This window comes from Erithacus rubecula (genome assembly GCF_903797595.1).
Source record: "Erithacus rubecula genome assembly, chromosome: 2".
Classification (NCBI taxonomy): domain Eukaryota; kingdom Metazoa; phylum Chordata; class Aves; order Passeriformes; family Muscicapidae; genus Erithacus; species Erithacus rubecula.
This window is the reverse complement of record NC_136685.1, coordinates 77,875,492-77,896,388: the sequence shown is the minus strand read 5'-3', so window position 1 is coordinate 77,896,388 and position 20,897 is coordinate 77,875,492. Positions and strand designations below refer to the sequence as shown.

At 42.5% G+C, this 20,897-nt stretch overlaps 1 protein-coding gene across 1 annotated transcript in view; it reads left to right on the top strand.

Annotated features, from left to right (window-relative positions):
• The window catches only part of KIF26B (kinesin family member 26B), a 264,374-nt gene that overhangs the window by 233,690 nt on the left and 9,787 nt on the right, over window positions 1–20,897 (top strand). The window contains exons 11-12 of the mRNA XM_079298877.1: window positions 9,791–9,953; window positions 11,080–14,506. Coding sequence (XP_079155003.1) covers window positions 9,791–9,953; window positions 11,080–14,506 — 3,590 coding nt within the window. The remainder of the gene's footprint in view (window positions 1–9,790; window positions 9,954–11,079; window positions 14,507–20,897) is intronic.

Below are 20,897 nucleotides of genomic sequence, written 5' to 3'. Positions count from 1 at the left end.
TTCCCTGTGCATGCCAATACATTATTCTTAAATGGAAGTAATGGGTATTTAATTTGTATATGGTTTGGAGCTGAACAACTGAGTCCAGTGTTTGTCTGCTGGAAATGGCAGATGACATAAAAAAATCCTCCTTTTTTTGGAACTCACTTCACCTGCTTAATTCCCACCCTAGTTGGCAGATCACTTGGCTTCTGCAAAGTTCATCTTCCTTGACAACAGACAGGGATTGCTTCTTTTATCAGGTTTTAGCAGTTTCATGCATCTCTGTGAAGCATTTGGAACTATATTTGAAAAGGAAATTTAAAAGGTATGACATTGATTAGCAGAAAAGGAAGCATGACTAGGGACTTCTGACTGTATATTTTGCTTTAATACTGATGGTTTCATGTTTTCACTGCTTTACATTGGGTTTTTGAAGTTTTTAGTCTGGACCCAGTATCATGTAAGTGCCTTTTTTTTTTTTTTTTTTGCTGTTGAACTAAATGAACAGTTTTGTAAGCACCAGCATCAAGAACATAATGTTTCTAACAACTTGTCTCTCAGTCTGGCATCCAAAAGGGTGTAAATATGGGCCAAAAATATTCCTGTGCTTGGGAATTTCTCTCATCTATGTGCTTTTTCTGGTGTGTTCAAGAATAGAATTGAAGGCATTTATGTCATTTCTGTGGGAGAACAAATAAGATTTCTCTACATCCACTCAGCTACTAATCCTTCCAGCATTTACAGAGACTTATTATCTTCAAACTTTGCATATTATTTTCTCAAACCTTTTTCTAATTTGCCAAAAGCCTAGAAGTTTATTGCTGAAGGTGATAAGGCAACCTTGTGTGCAGGTGCAGAGGCAGTATGAACTCCTTAGCCTAACTTTCTTTGGGGAATATATCTAATGAGTGGCATACATAAAGTGTAAAATTTCCATAATATTAATGAAAACCAAAGTCTGCCTTCTTTTTTCTTTTTTTTTTCCCTTTCCACATGGGAGTATGTGCACTTTCACTGCCCTCTGCTATAATGCTGTGGGCTGAAGGCTCTTGGAGGTTGACATATAAAATCTTACTTATCAAAATGTGAAGTATTTTGCTTAGTGACCTTCCCAGTTTCCTGGAGATGTTATCTATTTACACAAGGAGCAATGCCAAGTGGAGTGGTTTCTAAAACTGAACAGCAGTCAATTTATTTTCAGGTACCACTCCATTTGGGATTGCAATTAGAATAACTAGAGCTGCTCTCCAGCACAGGAAACTGGGAAGGTCATGCTGCCAAATTGTTGGTGTCTTGATGAAGGAGTGTAAACTACTGCTGTCACTAGTGCAGATCAAATGAGCCTAAGCAGAATGAAGTAATTATGAGAGCCTCCCAAAGATCATGAATATTCATGTATCAATTACAAATATTTGCAGTTGATATTCATTTGAGGAAATAGCCCTGGTGTTCCACCCCTGGGTACATGTGGATCGAGCCCTCCTTGGGGCTGGTGTGAAGGTGCTTTCCAGAACTGTCCTCAGCAGATCGTCAGGGAGTGTTTCTGCAGGCTTTTCCTCCCTGTGTGTTTCCCCCTGTGACTGCCCTGGAGGCACAGGCACTGTTCAGCTGCATTCCAGCCTTTCCCTTCCCAGCACTCCCGCTGCACTGTCAGGGCACAGGCAGCCTGGAGGAGAGGCAGGCAGGCTCTTGAGCTGCTCCAGTTGTTATTCCATAGCAGCTATGTTGTCTTCTCATATAAAGTAACTAAACCATGCAGATAAGCTGAGCCAAACCTGTGTTTGCCATAATACTTCCAAATAAGGGAGCCAAGGAAGGAGGGACATGGGAGAGAGGATATTTTCCTTCCCTTCATTAGTGTATCATGGTAGAAGTTTGCCTAGCCAAATGCAGAGTCCCTATTTTTTAAAATCTGGATCATTACTGGTTTTAACTGCAGGATTTTTTTTCTCCTGTAAATCACAGTCTACTTATTGAGCATGTTTCCTTAACAAGTGGCATTGCTGATTTTGGGGAATCTGGCTTTAGTTCTAACATAGAGTTGCTGAGCCTAATTAACTCCCTGGATTAATTGAGTTTCTGCTTTTCAACTAGCATTTATTAGGAGCTGGCACTGTAATGAGACAGACCACCATGATCCTTTTCATTTTGCTTATCTTTGAGCTTTGTTTGGATGTTTTAAATGGCTGCTTGTGAACGGTGTTTGTTTCTGTGCCGAGATTCAAAGTACAGAGAGGAGAAGGATCATTTTTTCCATTTTCAGTATAGTTTTCTCTCTGGAATAATCACTGGCCCTCAGCAGACCTGTGCTCCTAAATCACCTCCCCTCTCCCACCCCAGAACTTGCACTTGCTGTGACTTTAAGCTACGTCTGGATCTCTGAGCTCTCATTAGAGTAGCACACTGAGCTGGAAGGGTATATGTCTTCTGCTTGGTATTGCCAGAGCTGGGGCAAAGGCTGAGAGGAACTTCTTTCTCTTGTTGGTTGAATTTTTTGTATGAAGCTTATGTGACTTCTTCTCCACTGCTGGCACAAGGCAGGAATGAGAAGATGGAGGAAGTGTGTGTCTTTAGAGCTAGTGTGGTGGTGCCCAGCTTAGAGCTGGGCTGGCACTGTCAGAAGCCATGCAGACTTTAGTATGTAAAGGTAAAAGTGGAGTTGAGTGATAGCAATGGCTTTACTGGAGAGAGTTCTATTGTGATAGCAGTCAGCAAGACCTTGAAAACATGGGGGATTTCTATGTAATTTATGAGTAACAGGGTACTCTTGTCAGTTTTGTGGACTGTTGAAGCTTCATCAGCTTTAAAGCAACTTTTATACAAAAGTTATAGCTCTTGAATGTGTCCTTTTTATGGTGAGAAGGACAGTTCCCTGGCTCTTGGGAGAAGAGGCCAACCCCCATCTTGCTACAATCTCCTTTCAGATGGTCGTAGAAAATCTACAATAATATCTCCCCCAGCCTCCTTTTCTCCAGACTGAATGACCCCAGTTGCCTCAGCCACTCCTCATGTGATTTGTGCTCCAGACCCTTCCCCAGCTCCACTGCCCTTCTCTGGACATGCTCAAGCACCTCAATGTCTTTCTTGCAGTGAGGGGCCCAAGACTGAATTCATTTGAGGTGCAGCCTCACCAATGGGTTTTGTCCTTCTATCATTGATTTGTTTTTCTGCCTTTGGTAAAAAGAAACAAAAGATGCTCTTTTGTGCATCTGCCACATGCTCACAAGTTGTCACAGGCACAAGGATTGTTCAGCAATATGAAATTTTCTCTTAAAAGACAACAATTGTAGGGGGAATGCCTCTACATTTTATACCCTTTTTGTACCAGTACATTTTAAGATAAGTCCCATATTTGGCTGCAGCAACATTTTCTTCCTGGTCTTGACATCTTGACTGCTGTAGTGTCACATCCCTTCCAGATGTGAAGTTCCCCAGTACTGAACCTGAGCACAGTGTCCCCTCAGTGTGGTCCTTTCAGCTGGCTCCCCCTCTGCCATGAGCACAGTGTTCTGTGCTAGTGCACCTCATACAAGATATACTAACTGCACTGGAAATTTCCACTCTGCTTCATTTTCCCTTCAAGGCTAGTCAGTTTCCTCCTGGAACAAGTCTATTGTCTCCCCAACGCCTCGTTTCACCAGGTGAAGAATTCCCAGGTTAAAGGTCCAACACGTTACCCATCTTTCTTTCACTGCCTCATTTTGTTCTCCTAACAAAGCCAGGCTTACATGGCTGAACCGCCGAGGGCTTTATCTCCCCACCTGGACTCATTTTGCCTGTGCCTACACACATTGCTCCCATTTCCTCTCTCTTTCTCTATCAAAATTATTACCAGAAAGGAAAGACATAACTAAGCAAACTGTACTGGTTCATAGTGAACTCAGCTGTTACACACCTGTAACATCTGCTGCTGGGCTTGTGCTTTTTCAGCTATAAACTGTCCTTTGTAGAGATTATTCCCATGTAGTAAGAGCCAAAACCAAATATAGTCTTTATGTGGTTCCTTTGTTATGTAAACATTTATTACTGTGAATAAAGCAGTGCATCAGCTCAAAAGAGCAGAGTTAAGACTTGATGATCAAAAATGACTGTCAAAGTTGCTGAGATTTTTTTCCTTTGACATACCTCTATAAATAATTAGATTGCAAGACACCTGAGGGCATACATCATCTGATGCTGTAGCAATAACACCTGGAGGGAGTTGACAACTTTCTCCTTTTGGCCAAGTGCCTAGGAAGACACTAAGGTATATGATTAATAGATAGCACACTGTCTTGCACTTCCTAAAGCTTAGTTGTACTATTGTATTGTCTCCCTTGTGGAATGTTATTATTCCTATTTCTGATGATGCTGCTGTTGTCATTGAATAGCCAAAATCCGCATAGTAGTGGGGTGAGAGGAAAGGGAAAACAAAGAAAATATTTGTTATTTAAGGTGGGGGGGATGCAGGAAACAAAACAAAGTATGTAATACAATTTGGTAAATAATTCCAAAGAAAAATCATTATTCCAACTGGAATAACTTCAGCTGGATCTTTCTCTCTAGTATTGCCTCATTTTTGTGAAACAATTCTGTGTTTGTATCTCCCATACACAGAATAAAATGCTGGGCAACAAAAATTCCTGCAAATTTTCTGAGCACAATATTTATTCTTATTGCTTCATTTTCTATTCATGAATTCTATTTTGCAGCCCTAAACAAAAGCAATTACCATTTGCCTCTTTTCTATGTAGCTCACTTTGAACACACAGATTTTCTTAAAGCTGGAGGACATGGCAGAGGAAGATCCAGGAAGGCACTGAGCAGTCTCTGACCCCTCACCTGGCAGCATGATACAGCAGCCATGCCAAATTATAGCCACATTTTGGGGCTGCTCTGCTGGGTGTCAGTGAACAGCTGGGGGGAAGATTGAGTGGGGAAAGGGTCCTTGAAGATCAGCAGAGGGGAGTGGAGGACATTAATAGAAGGAAGAGGGGGACAAAAGAGGAGTTTAATACTGGAAGAAGATTTAGCAGTGATGCTGGAGAATGTCGAAGTCTGGTGTAGCTGCTTAGGCCACTGCAGGATGAAACTGAGCTCTGCCAAGCTGTTTTGGGAAGGAACTGGGGACGAGTGTCACAGTATGAATATGAACAAGCAAAAAGGTTAGATGGGGAAATCCCAGGACAGACACTGCTGATAGAAGAGTGTAGGATTGTCTGATCAGACAAGAGCATGTCAAAAAGGATATGAACACATGACAGCACAGCTTTCCTACAATGCAGGAAATGAGTATGTTACTCCCAAGTCTTGGTGCTTTTCTACAGGTAGCAAATGCTACCTTCTTCTCCTTCTCTACTGCTTGTCCAAACGAAAGGTGGCAGCCAGCTGCTGCTGCCAGCTAGTTTAGCAACTGAGGCTATTTGATACACTGGAATGTTCCAGGCTTGCTGGTGTTTCATTGAAGTGTAACCATAAATCCACATGAAATTACATAAAATACATATAATAACAGCATTTGGATCATGAAATCAATTGCTAAAGGGTCAGAAAATTAATGGGTTATGGACTGTGTCCTTTCAGTGTTCTCTGTCCATCTTTTTTGAGACAGATAAAAGACCTGCTTTAGACATGACTAAGGACTGTGTAGTGATGTGGTCATTGTCAATAAACATATGGAGGATGAGATGGAGGACTGTGGAAAAGAAGGGAGTTATTCTGAAAGGACCCAATACTACCTTCAGACTAGTTCTGACAATGTGTTCCTAAAATTTTTAGATGGGCTACTAATTGTATGTTCCTGGCTTTTTGGGGTATCCTGATTGGAGAACCAGCTGCCCCTTTGCTGTTCAAGATGAGTCTAAGTTAGCTGTACTTTGAATAAGAAGACTGTGTAATAATCAATACTCTAAAAGATCTGTGCTTCACACCAAACTCCTATACTTAATGAAGTCTTCAATGTTTCAGGTGTTATCAGAGGAATATATACCTCACCTCAGAGGCACTCATCAGGCACTCATTGACAAGCTCCACAGGGAGAAGAAAAAATGATAAAGAGCCTTTGAAGAAATTGGTCATTCAGAATTCAGAATAGAGTTTGTATAGTTCTAACAGTAAATAATGCATAAATCCATACATTGCAAGGCAAGGATTAAATGAAAGATAATGTAACTTATGGTTCAGTGAGCACTGTTTATTCTGTGCAGGTTTCAAAGCAGGGCTCTAGTGGAAAAATAGCATCCAGTCATAAAATTAAAGACTAAATGTACACAGGCAACTGGGATTTATGCAGTGTCCAAGGACACGTATCATGATATTACATGCTTCATTCTTCAGTGTAAGATTCTGTGTTGTTTGAAGTTGAGTATAATTAATCTTTCATGAGGAAGGGAAATACAGGTATGTATAAGAGGAGCATGAAGATGTACATCTTTTCTCCTTACTGAAAGGAAGAACTACATCTTCCTCCTTAGTGAAAGGACTAATTTACATTGATCTCAATTTGCATGGTGGTCTCCGAAGAGAACACTGCTCATTGTAGCACTGCCATCTCTCTCTTTTGGTGAGGTTCAATACCTGCCAGGGTTCCTATTGAGAGATTCAGAAAACCAGCAGGAAAACAGGTAAGTCCTTCAGCTGGAGGGCTGTTACTCCATGGAATGCACTGAAGCTCTGTGCCTGGCAGTCTGTGCCTCTGTGCCATACCTGCTGACATACATGGTAGAGATACCCAATTTAGTCTCCTGCACAGGGCTCTTGCCTCTGGATTTTTCCATAGCTACAGCTTTGCATGCTTCATTTTTTGTTTTTATGTGTGGGATATATATGAATAATATTTAATAGTTTTTTTTCCTGTAGCCATGATTGTCTAAGAAGCTAGGCAAGAAAATGTTTACAAGTAAAGGTACTGTATTTTATTACACCAAGTGATCTAGTTAGAAAAACAATGAGGTGACTTTTAAGTACTGGAAAGACTGCAAAATTGACTTACTTACTTCTATATAGGCTTTGGAGTCTGAAGTGTGGTATCCTGACCCCACCTTCAGTTTCTTGTGTGTTTTATATCCCCGTAATCATGATGGTTTAGGGTAAATTTCCTGAACTATAAAAATATTAGTGGATGGGATAGAAATACATTTAAAATGAAGACAGTTATATAAAATGGAGTCATCATGCTGCTCTGACCTATAATTTTTATTACTTTTGGAGCAGAATAGAAATAGACCATTAGCTTTCCTGAAGTTCTCTTATTTGCCATGAAGACATTGATGCATTTCACTCTGCTGCTCTGAGAAATCTGGGACCTTCTGCTGGCCAGCCTCTGCTTAACACAGTGAGCAACATACACCTAGGAGCAGCAGATCCTCTGCTTTCTTCAAAACTTTCTGTGCCTTTGTTTGGTTTGCAGAGTCAGAGGATCAACAAAGGTCTTGCTTCTCAAAGCTTTCCCAGTGCAGAATGGAGATCTCCTCTTTGTAAAACCTCTGCTTTCACAGGAAATTTTGCATTTTCAAATAACAGCTCGCAAATGACCTAATGATATAATTCATAGCCTCTCAATTTTTTCAGGCAGAAATATCATGCCAGCACTCAGAAGAACAAAGCATTTACTTTGTGTCTCACACTGACTGCCAAGCAAATTTCAGTGAGACATCCAAAACATTTTACCAATATTTCAATTGAAGAGAATAGAGTGAATTAAAAAAATTAGGCCACACAATTTTGTGTATTATATTCTCTTTTATTTTCTTTCATTCTTTCATTCAAAACTTAGTAGGTGAGAGCTGAACTTGTCTTATGACAATGTCCAGATTTGGCAAAAAGTCTGTGTTTAGTAACTTTATTCCTCTTTATTGACTTGAGATGAAGGGGAAGTTGAGAGTCAAGATGTAGCTTGTGCTGAATGAACAAAGTCTGAAATTAGAAATCAGAGCTAGCTGGGCTTTTTACTGCTAGGTTCATGCTTCAATCCTTTACAAATCTGCCCTTTATTTCCCATCCATGTCAGAGGATGAATTATAAATAGATATTTCTTCAGTATCATTATTCTTCTTGCAAGTGGGTGTTTCAGTACAAGGCAGATGGCACAGATTATTTTACATTCCTAATGCATACACCTCTAGGAGAGCCATGCCTCAGTGCTGATGCTGGCTGCATGGTAATGCATTCTCAGGAGACCAACATGCTTAGAATGTATTCTTTTGCACTTTCCCCTGTCATCTCATGTTTTGCTATGATAGAAGCACTGGCAAATGAAAGGCTTGTTATTGATTTCTGTGGAGGTGTTAATAATTTCCATATTACTCTGCATTGGAGTGGCAGTAACTGATGTACAAAATTGGACATCTTAATTATTCCGTGATGGAAAGGAGGGACACTAACCTGGGACACAGCAGCCTAGTAACTCTGGATCTGTGGATTCAAAGCAGCCTTAGGTCACAAGTGAAAGGAGAGAGGCTGTCTCAGTATAGTCTTTGTGGATGTTTGTTTGCTTCTCAAAAACACTAAACTGTCATCAATGTGTCTGGAGCAGATGGAAGCAGAAATCCTGAAACAAAAAAATGTTTTATTTTCGGTATTTCTAGTTGACCTGAAACTGCAAGTAGTAGAAGCCTCAGGAGATGAGAACTCTCCAGAGCTATTGCATCAAAATATGCAGCCCAAATGCTGTTGTTTATTCAATCAGAAAGAGAGGTCCAAGAGTTTTGGTGTTTGCCCACTGATTCCATCCAGTAGACATAGGTTCAGTTCCCAGCAGTTGCAGCTTTATGCAGAAGTCTCAAGTGAATGAACAAGGACACACATGCACCATTTTCAGATATTTAACAGTGAGCCCCAAAAATCCAATCTGTAGCCACTGAAAGTACCACCATCCTTACAACAGCAAATGCTATTCCTTTAGTGATAGAAAAATATCAGGCTGTTGCTATCTTTGTTTCCAGATGTATGTAGTCATCATCCACATCCTTTTTTCTTCCTATGCTAAAGCATAGGGGAGACACTATTCAAGGGAATGCCATTTCCCAAAAAACCATCCAGCTGACCTATACACCATGGAGCTAAAGGTCTCTGTAAAAATTGTATATTGGGCATTTCTGACTACATGATTAGTCAGGATCACCTCAAAGGTATTATATATGCACCATTATTCTGTTAAAATTCATATTCTCGGTCTAGTCACAGACAGCCCTATAATAAAGCATCAGCATTTCAAAAGCCATCTGATGCTGAACAATAGAGTAAATGGCAAGAACAGAAAATTTGATTTCTGCCTCAGTGAAAGAAAAGATCTAATATGAAAGAACAATTGTGTGAAGTTTGAAGATTTGATTGGTTTTTATTTTGCCAGCACCATCCAAAATTGACTTCGGTGACTTAACTGTTATTAATATCAAGTTACCCAATGCCCTAGAAGGCAACAAAAAAAATTGTGTTCTCTAATCTAATCCAGTAGCCTCTTGTCCCCCAGAGCTGGGCCATGGTTTGTCTGTGCACTTGAAAAGAGCAGCAGTTTGATGTTTGCTGCTGTGGCTCCTTAACAAGTCTCCAGTGCTGGTCTGCATCTCTCTGTTGGCAATAGTAACAATGGATAAGGACTGAGACCAAAAAGAGACAGAAAAGGAAAGTGGGAAGAAAAAAGAAGTTTGAATTGCTGTCCAGGGTCTTTCAGCATGCTCAGCTGCACAACCTAGTGCAAACCTGAGGAAGGAAACTAATTAGGATTCCATTAAAAAGAGGAGAAGATTACTTGCCAAGACCCACGTTACATCATGGTGGCCAAAGTGAAACCTTGGTGGCTAATGCAGCCTTAATTAATTTTATTTTGCAGAGACAGCAAGCTGACCATGCTGCTCCGAGAGTCCTTGGGGAATATGAACTGCCGCACCACGATGATAGCTCACATTTCAGCTGCTGCAGGAAACTATGCTGAGACACTCTCCACCATCCAGATTGCCTCAAGGGTCCTCAGGATGAAGAAAAAGAAAACTAAGGTAAGACAATGTGCAACTCCCTTCTTATAATGATGGAGGAAGGAGGATTGTGAAGGATCCTTAACTGGAGTTATGTAACAGTATGTAACAGTAATGTAGCAGTATGTAACAAAATCAGTAACCAGTTCCAAAGTGTATGTGTTGTATGTACCCAGTCCTAGGCAAGTGTCAGAGAGCAATATCAGAGGAGTAAATGCTTCAGCTTCAGACGGGTAAGTTCAGACACATCTGTTGCAGCAGGTTTGTAAGCTGACCTTATTTAATAATATAGCTGTCAGGGAGCATTTATTTTCCTTTATGCTCTTAGTTCTAATGAAATAATAAGGAGTGAAACTATTGTAGAGTTAAAGAAAATTGGGATTAATTAAGAATTAGATTCTCTATGCTTCTTAGAGAGAGTGGAAGCAAAATAAACACAGAACAACTGTGTCTATTGCCAGCATTGAGGACCTTTTTATTCCTACTGCTTCTAAATATGGGTGATAGATTTTCCAAGAAGTAGAGTCAAGATGGACTATATCCATTTTCATGTTAGAGAGTTCTGGTTGCTTCTGTGCAACTTAAGATGTGAATTGGACAGAATAAGTGAATTTTATGCCTTTAATTTAAACTGGCAGACTAACAAAAGCTTTTTTTGTCAATTGATTGAAGAGAGACAAATGAAGGGTTCAGTCAACACACCATCAGAGCACTGTGTCTCCAGGGACCTCTGAGTGCATGTTATATAATTCCACACACTGGTAGTATGGGGTCATATGTAATGAGTTTTCTTATTCCTCTTCAAATACACAAATGTACACACACATACACAAAATCAGGAAAACTTTTGCCAAATATCTGATTTCTTTGGTCCGGTTCGATTAAGGGAGGTATCTTAATCCATATTTTTAGTACTTTTTTTTTTTGTTAGTCGTATGATTTTAAGTGAAACTCAGAGCTGGGGCTTTGGGTTCTCCATTGACCATAGCTATGTGTTTGCTCTAGAACTGTGGATAAACAAATTCAGAGCTCTGTGCCTTAGTTTAGTGATCATGCAGTTCATATATGACCATGAATTTGTTGTGTATGTGCAAGGGGCAGCTTGCAATGCTGAAATGTCATAGACTCTCTCTCTCTCATGTTGCAGTACACATCAAGTTCTTCTGGAGGAGAGAGCTCCTGTGAGGAGGGCCGGATGCGGAGGCCAACCCAGCTGAGGCCTTTCCATTCTAGAAACACTGTGGACCCAGACTTCCCTATTTTGCACTTATCAAGTGATCCTGATTATTCATCCAGCAGCGAGCAGTCGTGTGACACGGTGATCTATGTTGGCCCCAATGGCACTGCCCTTTCTGACAAGGAACTGACGGATAATGAAGGTCCCCCTGATTTTGTTCCGATTGTTCCTGCTCTGCAAAAGACCAAAAATGAGGGCAGGCTGGAGGAAGTTAGTGAATCAGGGCCCAGCACATCTGAAAGAGACTGCCTGAAGTGCAACACCTTTGCAGAGCTCCAGGAAAGACTGGATTGCATAGATGGCAGTGAGGAGACGGACAAATTTCCCTTTGAAGAGATGCCTGCTCAATTTAGCTCAGACCAGATGTCTAAGTGTGCTGTCTCAAGCCAGCTGGCAGAGCTGAGCCACTTACCAGAGTCAGATAAGGAAGATACCATGCCAGAATGTCAGCATCCTGATAGAGAAGCCAAGGAAAATACAAATACAACACCCAGCAAAACTAGGAGAAATCACTCCCCTGTTCCTTCTGGAGCTCTTACCAATCTTTCAACTCCTTCTTCTCCCAGAAGTGTAACAGGCAGCTCTAGTAAAGAGCTTAACTCTTGCCAGTTAGCACACAGCACCAGCTTGCAGAGCAGCAGAGAAGGGCTCAACACCTGTGGATTTGTGGAAGGCAAACCTCGGCCAATGGGTTCACCCCGGCTTGGCATTGCAAGCCTCTCAAAGACATCTGAGTATAAACCACCAACTTCTCCTTCCCAGAGGTGCAAGGTCTATACACAGAAAGGAGTCTTGCCCAGCTCCACTCCCCCACCAGCTCCCCTGAGTAAGGATGCTGCCATGACATCTACTGAATCTTTATTACAGCCAGAAATCCGGACCCCACCAGTAGGCATGAGCCCTCAGATCATGAAAAAGTCAGTGTCATCCAACAATGGGGATTTTGAAGAGTCTGTTCTCAATGAAGATCAGCAACAAAGCATTTCTCCAGAATCCAAGAAGGAGATTCTGAGCACAACCATGGTGACTGTGCAGCAGCCATTGGAGCTGAATGGAGAGGATGAGCTTGTGTTCACCCTTGTGGAAGAGCTGACCATTAGTGGTGTCCTTGACAATGGACGCCCGACCAGTATCATCAGTTTTAACAGTGACTGCTCTGTGCAGGCTTTGGCCTCTGGCTCTAGGCCAGTCAGTATCATCAGCAGCATCTCTGAAGATCTTGAATGTTATTCCAGTGCAGCTCCTGTGTCTGAAGTCAGCATCACACAGTTCCTTCCTCTTCCAAAACTGAGTCTGGATGACAAACCCCAAGATGATGGCAGCAGGCGCTCATCCATCAGCTCGTGGTTGAGTGAAATGAGCACGGGGAGTGACGGTGAACAGTCATGCCACAGCTTCATAGCCCAGGCATGCTATGGGCATGGGGAAGCTATGGCAGAACCCCCCGTCTCCGAGTTTGCAAGCACCATACAAAGTGCCAGCATGATCTGTGTAAGTGACAAACAGAAGTCACTGACTGACAACATGCTTATACTGTCAGAAATGGGGGAGGAAGCTTTCGGCAAAGTGCCACCCATCAAAGGCTGTAAAATATCAGCTCTAGGCAAAACTACTGTCACAATCAAAAACACAGCAAGTCTTGGCAGCTGTGAAGGCTACATCCCAATGAAGACAAACATAACTGTGTATCCATGTATTGCTGTTAATTCCTTCAAAGCTCAAAACACTGATGGTACTGCACAGGCTGTAACTGCAGATGCAAAGGCTGTTCATCCCCATGATGGGAAAGAACCCACTGCTAAGAAGGTTATCAAATTTGAAGACCCTTGGTTGAAGAGAGAAGATGATGTTAAAAAGGACACTTCTGGGAGCAGTGATGGGCCAAGGCCTGATACAGTCGCTGTTTCAGCTAAGCCTGAGCACAGCATGAAACAGTCCTCTGTGGACAGGTTTAGCACCAGCAGTGGGGACACCTCTATTTCCCCAGGCTCTGACAGTCTAAAAAGGATTGTGGATGGGTGTGAGGTGGCAGCATCCAGCTCTGCAACCCAAAGCCCTGTTCATTCCAGTGATGGCTTTAAGAATTGTAGCCTCCCTCGAGGGCTCACAAAGGCAAGTAAGGTGGAGGAATCTGACAGTCATCTCCATCCTATTTCTACAGACATCAGTGGAGTCAGCTCTCCTGCCCTCCCCCAGTTTTCTAAGGCTAGTCTTGACAAGAAAATGGCCTCTCCCAAACACTGCATACTCACTCGTCCCAAAGGGACCCCTCCTCTGCCACCTGTGAGGAAATCGAGCTTGGATCAGAAGAACAGAGCCAGCCCCCAGCACAGTGCAGCCAGTAGCACCACAAGCAGTCCCTCTAGCCAGCCTGTGTCCTTCCTGGCCAGCTTCCCCGAGGAGCAGAATGCCAAACAAAAAGGCCCTGCCATAGACAGCAGCATCAACAACAGCAGCAGCAAGCTCTTCAGTGCCAAGCTGGAGCAGCTCGCCAGCAGGACCAACTCCCTAGGGAGGTCCACAGGAAGCCACTATGAGTGTTTGTCGCTGGAAAGAGCAGAAAGTCTGTCCTCTGTGAGCTCCAAAATGAGCCCTGGCAGAGACACCACCATGCCCAGGGCTGGAAGGAGCCTCAGCCGCAGTGCCATGTCCTCCCCCACCAACTCGGGCCTGTCTCAGTCCGCAGGTGCCTCCCCAAAAGCCAGCCAGTCCAAGATCTCCGCTGTCAGCAAGCTCCTGCTGGCAAGTCCCAAGGCCCGCAGCCTCTCTGCCTCCGCCACCAAAACGCTCAGCTTCTCCACCAAGTCCCTGCCCCAGTCCGTGGGGCAGAGCTCCAGTTTGCCCCCAAGCGGGAAGAACATGTCCTGGTCAATGCAGTCCCTGGGCAGAAGCCGGGGCTCCAGCCTTGCTTCCAAGCTGCCCCTCCGAGCCGTCAATGGGCGGATTTCAGAGCTGCTCCAAGGCAGCGCCGGCGCCCGAGGCGCGCAGGGGAGCGTGGAGCCGGAGGAGCGCGGGGCCCTTCCCGGGGACGAGAAGCCAGCTGTTCACATGCTGCCTTCGCCTTACAGCAAGATCACCCCTCCTCGGAAACCCCACCGCTGCAGCAGCGGCCACGGCAGCGACAACAGCAGCGTGCTGAGCGGGGAGCTGCCCCCTGCCATGGGGAAAACTGCCCTCTTCTACCACAGCGGGGGCAGCAGCGGCTACGAGAGCATGATGAGGGACAGCGAGGCCACGGGGAGCGCCTCCTCCGCGCAGGACTCCATGAGCGAGAACAGCAGCTCTGCCAGCGGCCGGTGCCGCAGCCTCAAAACCCCAAAGAAGCGACTGAATGCAGGTGAGCTTGGGCTGCTGGCAAAGAGGGACACAGACCAAAGCAGATTAGTACCAGGCTGGCCTAAGGGTGAGCTAGTTAAATGCCAGCTCCATCTCTTAGCTGGGAAGCAAGGACACGGTAAGTATCCTAGGCTCTGCCTTTTTTTGGAACATTCATTAATCCTGTGTGGTTGTATTGCCTTTGCCGTGGAGTCTCCTCCTGACCTCTTTCACTTTGGTTTACTTCAGATGAACAAAAGCTGGTTAGTGTTGCCAGTGACAGCCACATTCAAGTATTTATTTATACAAATATTCTTCTGATTTGATTCCAGAAAGGTTCTTTAATATGTACATTTCAGCCCAAGACCACAGTCTTGCTGTATCTTTTGTAAGCCAACTTTTGCTCCTTGTTTGCTCTGGATGCCCAAAGGTGCAAGATGCCCCACATCTGAAACCACTGCTGAGTTCCTTCTCCCCACATAGAAGATGGAATAAAAATACGTCAATGCCCCTTGAAAGATGTTATCCTGTACCTGAGACTCTTGCTTTTGAGTTGTGGCTCCTTTTCCAAGAAATCTATTGATAACAAATAATAGATAATATTAAGAACAATATGTGGGAACTACTGCACTGTAGCACTTTCAAATCTGAACCTCTTTTAGTGATCATGGAATGGATTGGAAAGGCTTCATCTTTGTTCCAACATAATCCCCAGTAGCTTCACACTACATCAGGATTCTTTAATTAAACAGCGAGAGCCTCCTAGGTCATATCATAAGAGTCTGTGCAGGTAACTCTTTCCACTAGAGCTAGTTTCATAAAGTTGCAGAACAGGGATGGGGGCTATTCATGAGCTGGTCAGCTCACATTTTTCCTGGGTGCTGTTTTCCCAACCTGTAGTGCAAGTCCTTCATAATCTACTTCTGAAAATAGTCCAGGTTGACAGTGGACTTGGTGGCACAGGTATGTGGAATATCAGTAGCTATTTATTCTACAGTAGCTGTTCTTATCCAAAACTTGTTTTTCTCGTAGTATTCCTAATTCTCCAGCCATTCCACTTGCCATGATACTCTCCTCTGGAATTAATTTACAGTGAACAGAGTAATGCATAACTCTCACTTTCTTTATGCTCTTGACTGTCCTACCAGAAAGAACATGTGCAGCACAGATATGAATACAATAGATAACTGCTATTAAAACAGCATCCATAAAAGCATAGCTGATTGTACCTGTTCAGGGGATGCATCTGAAAGTGATCATTCTGCATAATGCAAGCCCAGACCAAATGACTGAATATTTCTAAAGTTAACTTTGTATCCTCTAAGAAAATCTCTTTTCCTAGCCCCTCAGTTAAGTGGTACTAAATTGATTGTCCTCTTTCTGAGGAGCTCTGCCTCTAAAAACCCCTTTCAAATATAAACTTTTTAATAATAACTTGCAACGAAGAGCAGGATAATTTCTATGTTGTGGAAAAGGAAAACAAAGCTGTCCATGGAGATGGCATTTGAGGGTGTAAACTGACAACTATATTGTGTCTTGTGGAGAAGCTGCCAATCTAATATGGACTTTTTCCATTGGTCATTTAGACATCAGGACACCAGGTTCTGTGAAAACAAGCAGCTGTGCAGATGAGGAAACAGATTAAATGCTAGAGAATGTCACCTTATTTCCCAAAGGGACATATTTTACAAAAATACTCTGAGAAAATTTCAGGCAGAATCTCTGGATTCTTTAGAGTTTATGTCCAAACTGATTCACTAGAGGTCCAGGATGTTTTTACTGTGATGCTCACAAAACTGCTTGTTTTATTTCACTTCTCTCTGCTTTGATAGAACATTGGAGTCTGGACAAGGCTGGAAATATGAGTGACACATGAGGGCCTGTCTGTGTGCTTGGAAATTGCCTGCCCCCATAGACTCAGCATAGCCTGGCACATTGACCTCCCTTAAAGTAATTTACAAAATTTCTCTCTTAATTCAGTATGCCACCTGATGTGGAGAGATTCTCAGTGTATCATCTCTGATACACTGATACACTTTACTTTTGAGATGGATTCCCTTTATCAGCAAGTAATTCCTGTATTGTTTGGAATGACTCGTGTATAAGTGCAACCAGGGGTTTTATGGAAATTTTAAAAATTCAATCTTTACCACCATCCCTATTTCTAGCAGAAAACCACTGCCCAGAAATTAATCAGGCTTCACTTTCATAAAACCCAGCTCCTGTTTGCATTTGGTCCTGCAGCAGTGAAATCATAATTCTGTTTTGATGTGTTTGATAATAGTACAATTTTTCACATGTCAGCAGATTTATGATGGCATAAAACCAGCATTATTACTTCAATGCAGGAGAACATGAAGGAGGATTTAAGATATAAGGGAGAATAGAGCTGTTCACAAATGTATTTTTATTGTATAATGAAAAAGTGTGAAGTTTTGCAATCTTTCATCCTCTGTAGCATCTCCTTTCTTATAGTGTGAGTGTTATCTCTTAAGGAACACTTTTTAATGAAAAAGATAGCACACAAAGGTTCTGAGATCTTAAAAGACAGATATTATTTTAATACAAAGTGTCAAGAGCATTGGACCTTTCCTGATTTGCGGTCACACATCCACTGTGCTGTAATGGATATGGCACTATAGATATGCTCATTTCAGGTCAGGCAACCTTGTCCACTTTATTTATGATTATTATTAACAGAAATGCTAGCTGTCAGACACGATCAACATGAATCAGCCCAAGGCCCCTGTAAAAGGAGCTATAAAGAGTCTTTAAGAGAATCACCAGAAGATCTCACAATTACTTTTGAAGTTCTGACACATTGAGAGACATCATTTTTTTCTTGAGATTAAGATCTTGTCTTTCAGTGCTCTTAAGTGCATTATTTGTATGTGTAGGTGCTTCTGCCCTGAATGTCATACATGAAGCATCAGACCTGCACTGACAGCTTTTGAAGTATAAAGCTATTTCATATCCTTCACTGTTAGCCTAAGGTTAATTTTTGGGCTGTTCCTGGGTACCTGTACAGTTCACAAACAGCGCAGTACAAAATAGCGTATGTAAAAAAATTAGAAGAAACTAAATTTTTTGCATTTTGTTACCTATTGAAAAATCATGTGTTTGCCTCATGAAGTACATAAGCCTTTCCCCAGAAGCTAATTTATGAATTTAATAAACATTTCCATTTTTGCGGCTAACATTGGTTCTCTAACATATCAGCATATATTGGCCCAAAGTGACTGTGGCAGAAACAAATCTATTTAGCACTGATCTACAGTTGAACATTTCAATGCTTTGAGTAGCTTCTCTTTAATCCACAGTGTGCTGTAAGTATTATTCCAGACCCCATTTTACAGATGGAGAAATGAAGGTAGAAGTGTTACTGACTTGCCTAATGCCCTCAGTCAAGTGAGAGCCAGATCCAGGGTTGAATTACAGGCACCCTTGGCTCCTAACCTCAACCACACCTGGCTCTGCCATGCATCCTCCTGTGCCCTTGCTGAGCAATGGAAAACAGTTCCATTTGTTATTTTCTTTTTGCAGCAGGCCCTTCTTCCTTCTCTGCCTGCAGTCATCTGCAAAACGACGTTGTACTTTGATTTCTTTGCTCACTCCATTAGCTCTTCTCTGCAAGAAACAATTGGCATCTCAGCCATATTTCTGTCTCTAGCTCCAGCCTCCTCTCCCTTGGGTAGGCAGTGCTGTCTTGAGCAGGGCACTGAAATGCTAGGGTATAGTTTGTACAGTTACAAGTTACAGCAGTTATTTATTATTTCTTAAGTCTTCAGAAATTCCAGTGCTGCTCCATGGAAAGGCAGGATGAGGGTGCTTTTATAACACATACTCCTGTGTGTGATCAGGAGGTGCATTCTGGTTGAACTTCAGTTTCACCAAAGCAGTATTTGTATCCCTGGGGTGCAACAGATAGGAGATGGAGGCAGCAAATCAGGGCTGCAAGATCTGTGTTGTAGTCTCTGGTGTGCTGCTGGTTTGCTGTATCACCTTGGGCAACTTGTGTAATTTCTGTGTTCTTTTGTGTTCTCCTTTGATTCCTCTAGTTGAGACTTTTTGGAGCTGACTCTGAGCTTGGAGTTTTGCAGGTGCTGGGGCTTCTGCCAGCAGAGTGAAACACTGAGGGCAGTGATCAGTGGCCCAGGCAGGGCTGGGGGAGCAGCAAGTGAGCAGCAGGTGCTGGTGTGGACCACTGCCTCACAGCTGATGTGCACAGAACCAGGACTGGGGCATGAGAAAAAGATGTGAGGCAGCTCAAAGACATCAGACTTTGGGCATAAAGTCCTTCTCAGTAAAGCACTTTCCAGTTGGGTCAGTCAGAGCCACTGATTCTTAACATGTTCCTGAATGTTAAGTATCAGTGAGCATCAGAAATCTAAGAGATATTATTGAAAGTCAAGCCAAATAGAAACAAGGCTTTGGGAAAATTCCAAAGGTTGAATTCCTGAAGTTTAAAGCTATGCCCTGAATTGGGGTTGCATATCTCATAATCTGGAGAACCCTGCTTTTGTCAGTACAGGATAGGATTTGGGTGTATGTGTGTGTGTTTGTTCTTTGCACAGGGAGCTATCTGACATCACATAATTAAAGATTCAGCATTTGATGACATTTGTAGTAAAGTTTCATGACTCCTTGCTGATCTTTCTCAGTAGTAACTTTCAACACCAAAGAAGAGCAAATTGCTACGTGATTTTAAACACTTTAATAAAAAGACAGAGTGGTAAGACATGACTAATTATCTACAATTAGCCTTCTTTTTTCTCATGTTAGTGTGCTCTGGGTTTCACTACTGGGATAGTTTTAAAGATGGAGATTTAGACGTTCCTGAAAACTCTATACTTGAACATATTTACTCTCTGGAAGCACTTAGCCCCTTCTATGAAAGCAGCAGAAAAAGCCAGAGGCTGAATCTATGGACTGTAAATTATGAATGTCTGTCTCTAACCAATATTGCAAAGCATTACATTTTGAAACATGGCCAAAATGATAATGACGAAACAAAACACCGACAAAGAGTGTCTGAGCTTTTCGTGTTGAATCCAAGTGAAAAGGAATTTGGTTCATGTTTAGACTGCCTAAGGCACAGTGTGGGGAGCTGAAAATTGCCTTTTGTATCAGAAAGCTGTAGGGCACCTCCAGCATTTCTTCTTTAACTTGCTTACAAGTGATGGTAGCTAATTGATATCCTGTATTATGCCTTTACCCTGACAAAGGATGTTTGGAATTATATGAGTAAATGCTTCTTTGCATGCAGGTGACCACTTTATGCATGTGACTTGCTGACTGGACAGCCCTGGGGTGAGTAGAGGGAGGGGAAGTGCAGGCTTCAGCTCCAATTTTTTTTTTTTTTGTTCATTAAAACAACAGCATTGATTTTCCCAGGTCAAAGCCAGGCCATTTCATGCAGCAAATCTGTGTTGAAAGGGATCAGAGTAATCATTTTTTACACGCTTGACTACTGCATGCCAGCACTGAGCTTTCAGCCACATGAACATAGGAATGATTTAATAGAGGAAGTGGCAGCAGGCTATTGTGTGCAGTGAAGGCTCCATGTAACATGCATGACTGAGTCGCACACCATTAGGCTGGGTGTAAATAAAACCTGCTCCTGACACTGCCATGGAATTGGCTCACTGGAATGCCTCCACCACTGTCCTGTTGGGAGCTAATGTTCTGGCTTTAGAGCCCTTCCCCCTCCAGCCTCTGCCTTTGCTGTCCAAGTGACTGAAGCTGCTCTCCAGTGCACTGCTGTAGTAATAATAACCAGCTTCTTTATATAATTCCACAATGCTGACAAGTACCTGTTAAACCAAAATGCAGCCTGAAGAGAGAATTGTTTAGAAAAGACTCTGGCTGTGTTTTCTTTGCTAGGAATTGTGGGTGATGTGCATCTTCCCTGGAGCATCTCCCCGATTACTTGTCAACCTGCCACTCTGCAGGAGGGCTGATTTCTGATCTGGTTTCAGCAGTGCTCATTCACCAGCTCTAAACTGCCCTGAAAAGCTCCTTTTAAAGTAAGACAGTAATTCAGAAAGCAAGGCTAAGAAATAAACTAGGTAGATAGAAATTAACTGTGTTGATAGAAAAAAAATTAGAAGTTGGATGTACATCAGTGTATTCCTTATACCAGTAGAAACAACATATATAGCACAGGTGTGGATGGAATATTATTAAAAAGCATTGCTTAATTTTGATAAAACAGGATGTGATTTCTTGCCTCAAGTGTCCTTGATACTTCTTATCAATTCACAACAGTGGGCTTGCATAACTGTCAATACAGAATATTGCCTGAATTATTTTACAGTGAGATGGACACAGAAAAATTTTCTTCTGAATGGTGGATCCTCTCACTGTATCCCATTCCAGGTGTTTGGGTGTAACATGGTCCTTTCTATGCAATC